General features: G+C 37.7%; 1 protein-coding gene across 1 annotated transcript in view; it reads left to right on the forward strand.

The window, feature by feature from the left end:
- The window catches only part of LOC122640699 (serine/threonine-protein kinase svkA-like), a 38,084-nt gene extending 29,997 nt beyond the window's left edge, over window positions 1-8,087 (forward strand). Inside the window, exons 12-21 of the mRNA XM_043833937.1 lie at window positions 4,640-4,719; window positions 4,878-4,997; window positions 5,076-5,352; window positions 5,436-5,525; window positions 5,634-5,801; window positions 5,887-6,014; window positions 6,137-6,272; window positions 7,365-7,489; window positions 7,598-7,777; window positions 7,858-8,087. Of these exons, the coding sequence (XP_043689872.1) occupies window positions 4,640-4,719; window positions 4,878-4,997; window positions 5,076-5,352; window positions 5,436-5,525; window positions 5,634-5,801; window positions 5,887-6,014; window positions 6,137-6,272; window positions 7,365-7,489; window positions 7,598-7,777; window positions 7,858-7,897 (1,344 nt within the window). The 3' untranslated portion in view covers window positions 7,898-8,087. The remainder of the gene's footprint in view (window positions 1-4,639; window positions 4,720-4,877; window positions 4,998-5,075; window positions 5,353-5,435; window positions 5,526-5,633; window positions 5,802-5,886; window positions 6,015-6,136; window positions 6,273-7,364; window positions 7,490-7,597; window positions 7,778-7,857) is intronic.
- The last annotated feature ends 2,765 nt before the right edge of the window (window positions 8,088-10,852 follow it).

Raw genomic sequence — 10,852 nt, forward strand, 5'->3', positions numbered from 1 at the left:
CTAAATGGGGTCGGTACCATGGATCCTTTCAAAACAAAGTAGGGAAAACTGAGATCCATACAAGGAAAAGAGAGTAAGAAGAATGAAGAAAAGAAATGAAGAAATGAGACAAGAAAAGTGAGAGATGGAAAATGAAAGTAAGAGGAAAGAGGATAGCCCAGGAAATCAGGAAAATCTCAGGTACATGGTGCCACGACGTGGATCCTTGCTCTCCAATAGGCTCTATCTGAAGTCATACTTGGCACAAGACCAAGGCTATGCATGCCATTCTTCACAACCTTACCTATGGTCATTTTAAGCCTGCCCCTAGCTCTTTTAGCTCCTTGAATCGAAATCAGATCACTCCTCCTTACTGAGGCATCCCTAGGCCTCCGGTGCACATGGCCAAACCACCTCAGATGATATTCTGGGAGCTTGTCGCTAATCGGGACAACCCCCACATCAGCTCTAATACGTTCATTCCTCACTTTATCCTTCCTAATTTTGCCGCACATCCATTTTAACATCCTCATTTCTGCAACACATAGTTTCGCTATATGGCACTTCTTAACTGCCCAACATTCCGCCCCATACATCATAACAGGTCGGACAATGGTACTGTAGAACTTTCTTTAAGCTTTAAAGGAATGTGTCGGTCACAACTGTCCATTCTCCTACCTATTAAATGAACAATAGTCATGGGTGCCCATTTCAGGTTGAAAAATTGCTTTGTGAATTCTGCCTAAGTTGGTTTGTCGTGGAACTAACTCTTCCTGGTATTACTCAATGAAAACTGCATTTTCTTGGATTTTCTTAACAGTTCCCTTTTGTTTTTTCTAGGGTAATCTTCCCCAGCATGATGGAGAGTGCAGTGGATTCCTTCACTATATTTTTTTGGCCCATGGTTTCATTCATATTATTTAATATATTGAGGGTAGAATAGTAATTTCACATATTAATAAACTGTACCAAACCCTACTCTGGTTCCCCCTCCCCGGCTCCCACTCTCACTCCGCACCTCTCCCTCCTCTGCTTCGACTCCCTCCACAATCCCTCAGTTGCTCTCTCTCTCTCTCTCTCTCCCCCCCATCCCTCTCCTTTGTTTGTTACTGGTTCGCTATCTTTGGCAATCATGGAAAGAGAACTCAGTCGAAACCTATCGAAACTACCAAGATATCTTGGTTTCGCAAGAATCTGAGACTAGATGTGGGTGGCGTTAAAAAAGTCACTGGTTTCGAAAGGTTTCGACCAAAACAACCCATTTTTCGCAAGTTTCAACACTCATGCCCATCGAAACTGGAGGAAACCTGACTCGAAACTAGGATAAACAGTTATTTATGCCAGAAACCAGGTCAAACACTTATTTATGCCTAATATCATTTAAGTAAGTTATTATTCATAAATAAGCATATACCCTCGTATTTGAATCCAATAAAAATAATAAAAAAATAAAATTCCAAAAGGATAAAAAGTCAACCCTCCAGTTCAAGAACAAAAATTGGATTTTCGGTGGTTGTACAATTTTCAACTTTTAAATGGTGGGTTTTTTCTCAAATCTAAAAATTCCATAAATCTTAATATGGTAAAAAATTGCTAAAAACCAAAAGTGTGGTAAAATATTCATTTGTTTTGATGTCTAAAAAATTATTTTCAATCAGAGTCATTTTGACAACATTTATGCACACCAAATTAACTTTGACCAGAACATAACTCCTTCAATATAAATCATATTTAAGAAATTTTGGACATGGTTTAAAGTATCGGTATCGGTTGGTATCGATAAGATACTGATCAATACGTCTCTTTTTTTTTTAAATGTATTGTATCGAATGTATCGATATTTATCGACCGATACGTGCCGATACCATACGATACAATCGATACATAGTGATACACTCGATACGTATTACTGTTTGTTTGGGTTTTTAAATGTATCGATACGTAGAGATACACATGCCTTTTTTCACATTATACAGCAAACACGAACCAAAACCCCCAAAAAATTTTGGCCCGACCCTCCACTTCACGAACTAAATCTCAACTTTTTCTCTCTTCGGGTTGCGCCACAAAATATGTCGGGTCGGGTCGGATCCACATCGCACTCGAATCCTTGAAATACAAGACATACTCAACACTTGAAGGGAAAGGTAGTTTTTTTTCAAAAAACTTGATCTTTTGCTTCAAATCTTGCATTGTAGTTCTTTCTTTTTTTTGCTATGATTCAAGGAGAATAGGTTCAACTAACTATTAGATGCATGTTTTGTATATATTTGCAAAGATTTGAACTCAAATCCACCATTTTTCACCCAAAACTGAAAATGGCTTCCTTAAGGGTTAGTATTGTGCTAATGTTCAGTCAGTACACAACATCATCCTAGTTGCTCTTATTCTTGAATACCCTTACAGACATGAGTTTAATCCACCCCGACATTCTTTATGGCAATAGAGTGACTCTGCATGTAAGAAATCTCATATTTTATAACAATTTCAAAGTGCCGCACTTGTCTGGTCATACATTATTCACAATTATTAGCGTATATGCATGACATACGACATTTTGTTTATATTGTTTTTTGTGTACAAAAGTGTCTTTTCATGTGTATTTTGATCATTTTCATGCGTTTGCATTTATCGATACGTATATTCGATACGATACGATATGAAACGATACGTCTCTTAAAATCGCCTGATCGATATGATACCCGATACAGATATCAATACTTTAAACCTTGATCTTGGATTTGTTGGAAAGCTATCAAAACAAAGCTTTCTAATAAATCCAAGATTGTTTAAATCTGATTTATATTCAAGGCGTTATGTTCCGGTCAAAGTTAATTTGGTGTGCGCGAATGCTGTCAAAATGGCTTTGAATGAAAATAAATTGTGCATAAATAAGTGTCTGTCTTGACAGTTATGATTCTCAGGCATAGTTAGCAAAAATGGGAACAACAAAAAAATAGTCTTATGGTACGGGTTTTAAACAGTAAAAAATTGCAAACGGACAATCAAATAAACCGTTAAAAAAAAGCAAAAAATGGAAAACGGACGGTAAGGGTTTTAAACATTTATATTTCAAAAACACGGAACCAAAAAAATGACACTATTCTCATACAAATTAAGGAATTTTTATTTGAAATACATGCTTCTAATTTCAGTATCCATGCATTGACCTTGAGTTGAAGATGATATCATGAAAAATGTATCCCTTAGAGTCATCTTTACGTTGGTGAAAGAATCAGGCCGATCAGAGTTCGGGAGAGAAAGATATGGTCACTTAAGTCCAAGGTCTTAAAAAACACCAAAAAAACAGGAACATATTTTAAATGCGTTTAAAACAAGAGTGCTTGCCGTTTGCCTTTTTTTCCTGTATGTTTGAGAAACATACGGCAAAACGTGTTTAAAACGGTAAAAAACGAAAATGCTTTTAAACGCATTTTTGCTAACAGAGTTCTCAGTACACTGTGCGTACACTAGTAAACTTGGGTAAAAAACCACAAGTACCATTTTGAGAGTTTTTTTTTTTTGAAAATAGTTCATGCATTGTGTTTAGAATGTCAAAAATAGGCTGTATACAAAAAATCAGATAAAAAAAAGCATTTCTGGGCCTCGAATCCACCAGCTCGAGTTGGCTGGGAAAAAATCACAGGTTTCGACCTTATCTCGGTTTCTAGTTGGTTGAAACCCGAGTTTTAGAACCTTGCTGGCAATCAGAAGCTCATGTCCAAACTATAATTACCACAAGAAAGAAAATTGTCACTTTTGGATTTTTTTTCAAACAAACTCTACTAACAGGCAAGCCTCTTCAAAAGTCATACCCAGATGCCACTCCGCCAATGCTTCAAAAGGAAGCCTTTCAGCTGAACGAAATTTATTGCCAAAGCCACCATTTCAGGAGAAGAGAAGAGGGAAGCAGAACTCGGTCACAGAAAACTTCATCAGCAATCACCGACCCATCAAATTTGCTGCAAGCTCAGAAAGAGAAAACAAAGTAAGGAACACTAGGTCCAATTGTAACTCTTAGTCTCAGCATCATTTGAACCAGAACAAACAAGGAATAGAGTAGGATTTTCATGGGAAACAAAGGCCCATCTTCTATTATATCTGAAATCCTGAAATCCCAGAGTTGTGAAAATGGTGGCCGTGATTTCTATCCAATTTACATGATCCCCACATATTCCTTGTGGGCATGTTGTTGGTTTTTATCCTTGCATTGTTCGTCCCCTGTGATTCCCACAAATCCCCTTCAACTAAACACCGGAGATTGAGAACACAGCCAATACAAATGTGCCAAAGACGACACAGAAAGAAAACTGCGGGAGAGAGAGATTTGGTACGGTTTTCGTAGTCTGAAATTCTTATACCTGCGCTCAACATATTGAACAAAATGAATGATATGGGCAAAAAGTGATAGTGAAACGATATACTTCACTATGCATAGTGATGTCTAAGAGGATCCATTATATATATATATATATTCTGCATGGTATTGAACCTGGGTAAATTTGAATCTTCCAACAAATTATTGTTGCTATTGTGTACGATGTCAATTCTTTTTATGCAAAATGGATGGGTTATAATGAGTCCTTTTTTATTATTCATGCATTATAATAACTTGTAAGATAGTTTTCAGATTTACTCTATTTTGTTGTCTTTATTTCAGAGGTCCAGTGCCAAGGAACTTTTAAAGCACCGTTTTATCAGGAATGCTAGGAAAAATCCCAAGCTTTTGGAAAGAATAAGGTGCTTGATAGACCATTTTCTGCTGATAACCATTTCTTTATATTGTGTTTGAGATACGAAGGATGTGATTTTTTGAATCATGAGTGTGAGATATGATGGGAATTCTCTGAAAACTGATTTTGAATCCTGCCCTCTTTTTTGCTATGTTTATTCGATAGAGAGCGGCCCAAATACCAGTTAAAGGACGATGTAGAAACCCCTACCAATGCTCCTATGGCTTTTGGAGATTTATCTGGCACAGTGAAGGTGAACAGAGATGAAAAAACATTACAAGCCAGGTCTGTCATTTATTTGGATTGCTGTTGCTTATATGTTTTATAGTTTAATTTATACTGATATCGTCTAATTTACACTAGTCATGTTAAAACCCTGAGAAATGCTGGGTGGGACTTTAGCATGAATGGATCACAGGGTACAGGAACCATCGCTGTAAAGCCACCGCAGGTGCTTGGCACAAAAGAAAAGAAATCAGAAGCCTCATATACTCAGGCTACCCCAAAAAAGACTTCAGAAAGTGGTAGTAAATTATATTCTCCATCCAGACGTGTGGTTCAGGAATCATCAGAACTGTCCCCAGTGAAGGATGCTAGAGATCTATTTGATGATGGATTACAAGATAATTCCCATGAGGATGTAAGATTTGCTTTCTTTTGGTATTGATCAAGTTCTCTTGTGCCTTTTAATTTCAGGAAGTATCTGAATTATTTATTTTACAGGAGCAATTATCTGTAAGTGGGTCGGGAACATTTGTTGTACGATCTCCAAGAGTTCAGACATCTACAGTGTTAAGTGAACAAAGTATTTTGGTATGATTACTTAAAGCTGATTGGGAAAATCTTCTATGAATTGATCCTCACGTATATATTATGTCTTGGCTAGACATTAACTTAGAATCTCAATCCTTTCTTGTGTAGTCTAGCAACAAATATTCTTCTTTTGAAGATTTATCTCCCAGTGGGACTATAGTTCTCCATGGCCAGCATGATGATTCTGACACTCCTCGAACTCCTAAATCCAGATTGGGTTTCCAAGAGAAATCTTCGAGTGCCTCACTTGAAGATAGTGCAACCAATCTTGCTGAGGTTGTTGATTGCCTCTGGGCTATTGTACAATATATACCATTCTACTTGTTTCTGTGAATAACTTTGTATGTCATATATATTTCAGGCGAAAGCTGCTATGCAAGCAGGATTCAAAAAAGCAAATGCTCGGGAAAGGTTCATATTGAGCAAGCTTAATAGAGATGGACAAGAAAGTAAAGTAACAGAAGGAACTAGTAGCTCTGCTTCTTCTAGGTACATGTCATTACTGTTGTTTATGTGTATGCTAATGATTGTACTATTTCACAAGATGCCAGAAAATGTAAGATGATAAGATCTACTTATTATTGTTTCTGATTGACCACTATTCCTCTCAGTCAATCTCATGATTACTTTGATGCACACAAAGTAATTCCCAGATTACATCAAGCAAGTGATGATGAAAATGCAAGAAATTTAGCAGCCGCATCATCTCCTGCAGTATCGGTTTTGCTTGTTCCTTCACTTGAAGAGGTAAACATAAAGAGAAATCTCATGTACTGCATCATTTGTCTAGTATATCCAATTTACCAGCTGTCTTTTATGTTTTAGATTGTGGTAAGCTCCAAATGATAGATTTGTTTCTTTTCTTTTCTCCCTTCCTCTTTTCATGAGTTTCTGTTCGCTTCCCTTATGCTCCATCGGTTCATGGCCGTACCTTGGATCATGTTGTAATAAATCCTATCCCCCACTATCTCCACTTCTGCTAATGAATGCTAGAGTTGGGATATTGAGAAAGAGAGTCGACTGTAGAGGGTCCAACAAAGAAAAGAAAGGAAATGGATGCGCAGCCTCACAGCTCAATCCATTGCTTTGTTGCAATGGCTTTCATGCTAGGGTGCTCAGCCGTTGCTTGTTTGCTAGCACATGAATCCCTTGCTTGTTTTGGAGTGATCTGGAATTTCTATTTGGGAGTATATGCAATAGATGTCCCTTGGAGGAGGGAGAATCCCATCTGTAAGGATCTTGCCTGCCTGCTGTCAACTTGAGGTCTGACATTTTATGATCAAGCGATTATTTTCTGTTTGCGAATTGTTTTACTTGATGTATCTACCGGGTGTTAGGATGGCCGAACCTCCTTTTTCCTGTTGATATTTGTCAAGGTTTTATACTATTTGGTTATTTGTTTCTTCCCAAAGTTTGGAACTGTTTCTTTGTTTTCCTTCTTGTTACTATATGTTGATTTAGCTCCACAGTTCCCTTGAGTTGTGTGGGGCTACTATTCTAATAGTATTTTTTGGATTCTTCATGTACCTTGATATTTTTTTTTTTTGGGTGAATACCTTGTTGATATTTTGCTGCTGGGCATATCATTATTGACTGCAAAATTTTCAAATAGACTCTACCATGGCTGTACCTCTTAATTATTTGGCACTTGTATTCCTTTTCTGCACCTTGTTAAGGTGCATTTTGGCACTAAAGAACATTATCCTCTGGTATTTTATATGCGATGACCGATGTGTAGTATTCAAAGAAACCTAGCAGGAGGTTTAGCCTGATTTCTGCCCATATACTACTTCCCCCATTGATGTTGAATTACTTATAGGCTCAGAACACATTATGTAGGCAGTTGGTGATGATTTGGAAGGGACAGGTTCGCGTGTTGTGGCAGATTCACTTATGGATCTGGAGCATGCCAAGCCCGGTTCTTGTGAAGTCCTTGTCAGCAGGTTGCTTCAGCGACTGGGAAGGTTCACATCTTTGATATTGTCATTTCTACTCCATTTTGTGATGTTTGTTTCACATTGTAGTTTGTGTTTTCTGGTTTAGATGAAATATGTAGATTAAATGATGTGCAGCTCAAAAGAAACTTCATTAAAGGACCTCCAGGAGCTGGGAGCCAGCATCTTTACAAAGTGCAAAATTGCCAGTGAAACAGAAAATGCAGATGCAGAATCTAAGCACAGATGGAAGCAACAAAATGTGGATCTGTCTGAGAACCCGAATTTAAGTCCACTTGCAAGGTTCCTCCTTGCCAGGTTCGTTTGTAGTTGTTTTACATATTGATTTTCTTTTGGAATTATGTCAGGAAGTAATGTGAAATTAGTTCATGTTGCAGATGGCAGGGTCAAGTTTCAAGAGATCTCAACCCACTTTGAGGAAAGGTTGAATCTATTGCTTCCATCGGCACTACTCTGTTCTCTGTTTGTATATTTATTTTGATTTTATGTACATATGATTATTAGAAAACTGTATTTTTTGCCCTCTGATTTTTCAGAAGCAGAATTGCTGTACAATGAGCAGGTTTTTATTTGCCTTCTTATAATTTAATTTTTCTCTTTCATTGGAGGTTCCATTCTCTAATAGTCCCCTCTCCCCCTTTTTTTGGTGTTGATTCTTTCTAATAGTTGTTTCATTCATAAGCTGACATTTTGATTTGCATGTGGAGCATAGTTGTCACGGCGTCACGGCGATCCAAGTCGGTGGAAGGGTGTCACGTCGATATATCGACATGTCGCCCGCCATGGCGTTGCCATGGCGAGCATGTCGACCATGTTTAATTTTTTATTTTCTGTATTTTTAATTCATTTAGTATGCTATAATATATGTCCTATAACATCAAAAATCAACATGAAAGTGTACTACACTACTACTAATATACTATGCCACTATGGTTTAATTCATGAAAGTGTAACTAATATCCATTAGTGTATATGAAAGTATGAAAAATTGAAAATATAGATTAACCTATCAAATAATTGAAAGCAATAGTAAAAATCAAATGATAGGCTAACCTGTTTACTGAAGCTTGATAGCAATAGTCTTTCTTTAGTGTATGTGATTTGGAGCAAAGCATCTAAGCTATTAAATGGTTTAAAAAAAAAATTTTAATATGTGGGCCTAATGCCTGTGATGTGAGTGCCTAATGCCTGTGTGTTGGGCCATAAATAGTTCCCATAGTCAAATGTCTTTAAACGGTGTACGATTCTTTTGGGTAGAGCACAAAGGATTGGCCAGCCATCAGCGACACAATTCTCTTTGTTGCGAGACAAGTTATGCAATGAAGGGGTTGACCAAGTTTCCGTCAGATGATCAAGGGGAAGAGTATTTTCGAATTCATCAATAGGGGTCAGGAGTTTTTCCCATCGTATGATCACATCATCAATGGGCTGGGGATTCTTACTCCTCAACTGGTGAAGTAAAACTTTAGCTAAAGAGGATGAGTGGGGATGATTTACAGTGCAGTTCACTCCGCCCACCCGAAAAAATAAAAGAGACCTGATCTGGTTAACGATGATACTTCCCCTAAATATTGAAAAGAGAGATGAGATGGACCTTTTTATTTTTTGTTAAGATGGGCCCATCACAATGGCGGCTCAAGAGGGGGTGGATCGGGATCCTCTCCAATGAGGCATCCAATGGCTTGGTTGCCTGGCACACATCCTGGCCCACATCCAATTATCATGCCCAAGCAGCCCAGCCGTCGGATGCTCATTGGGCAATGCCCTCATTGGAGAGGATTTGGAGGGGGCTGCCTGCCTGCCAGACTGATGCGGTAGGGAGACTCAAACACGAGACCAATCTCAGATCCTGCTGCAACAAGCACAAGCAAGAGCACAAACCACTAGAGCAAGCTGGTATCCGCAAAATGAGCTAGATTTCACTGATTAAGAAAATGGTACATTACGTCTCCCTCCTTTGTCATTATGGCTATGAAGGGAAGCAAAAGTCACCTACAACATATCAACTTGCTTTTTAACAGTTGTGTTAGTGGTTTCTTTCTATTTCCTTTATTTTATTTTATTTTTGTTTTAATAACCCCCTCCTCCCCTTGAAATTATTATTTTTTTCTTATTACAATAAAAGCAGCCTGTAATGAGGAGGATTGGGCTATAAATGAGGGAATTTAGGGCAGTTTTTTTTTTTTTATTTATGAAAAAGAAAGATATTATAAAAGTTAGGAAACAACAAAGTCTATATTACAAGCATTCTTAGCCATGTTCCTAGCAAACGAAATACACAAGTTGCTATCAGTTTTAACAAAATTCACTCCTTGAGTGTGGTCAGATATGTATAAAAAATCTTTAAATAGGTTCCACGGCCATAAGCATTTGGTAGGAGATGGAAGAGTATCTGAAATGATCTGATTGTCACACCAAACTTCTTTAATCTTCAACCCAATGCAAGCTGCACGATCAACACCTTTACGGATTGCAAAAAGGAGCTGTAATATCGTTCCGCTGAGGAATTTAGGGCAGTTATACTGCACAAAGGGTGAAGCAAGATCTGATCCTACGATGTGGCTCTACCATCAAAAGTTCTTGCTAGCTGAGTTAGCAGGCATCAATTATTTTAATGGTCAATTTGAAATTTTTTTGAAGGGGAAAGGTTTCCTCGATGATCCATCCCCTAAAAATATGCAATGTGACAGATTAGATGGAGTTTTGATTTTATACATTGGTAGGCCGCAATCTTCCCTGCCTACATGTCGAGTTTCATCCTAGTGGCATGGCCGAGTGGTAAGGTGGGGGACTGCAAATCCCTTTTCCCCAGTTCAAATCTGGGTCTCACCTAATCAATCAAAGATTCAGAATACCTTATTCTGCTATTCTGCTGATATAACTCGTCGATTTTTTGCCCAACAGAAGTACAAAATAAGATTCTAAAATTTGACACGTGGGACAATCCAAATATAGACATGTCTATACAATAGTAAAAATTGCCACATCATTTTGTCACATGGCTCAAAGATAGTGGGCCGTTATATGAGTTTATCTCAATGACTTCGGTAAGCAAAATTATCCTTTTTTTGAAATTTCCCTTTTACCCTCATAAACTGATATAGAACGCCATTCCATCACTAAACTGCTTAACAAATCCTTATAGTCTAAGTTTGAAGAAATTGATTTACATTTGAATTAATCAAAACTGATGAGGATAGAAAAATGGATGATTATTTTGTCTATCTTTTTAATACTATGTCTATTATTTTCATATGGACCAAGTTTCCCTCCACCCACTGTGAATGAGATCTAGAGGGCATTTTGGAACATACAGAAACCATAGGAGGGGTTTGTGAACCCTAAAATGATGGTGAACCGTCCTTTATGGGT

This window comes from Telopea speciosissima, chromosome 9 (genome assembly GCF_018873765.1).
Source record: "Telopea speciosissima isolate NSW1024214 ecotype Mountain lineage chromosome 9, Tspe_v1, whole genome shotgun sequence".
Lineage (NCBI taxonomy): Eukaryota > Viridiplantae > Streptophyta > Magnoliopsida > Proteales > Proteaceae > Telopea > Telopea speciosissima.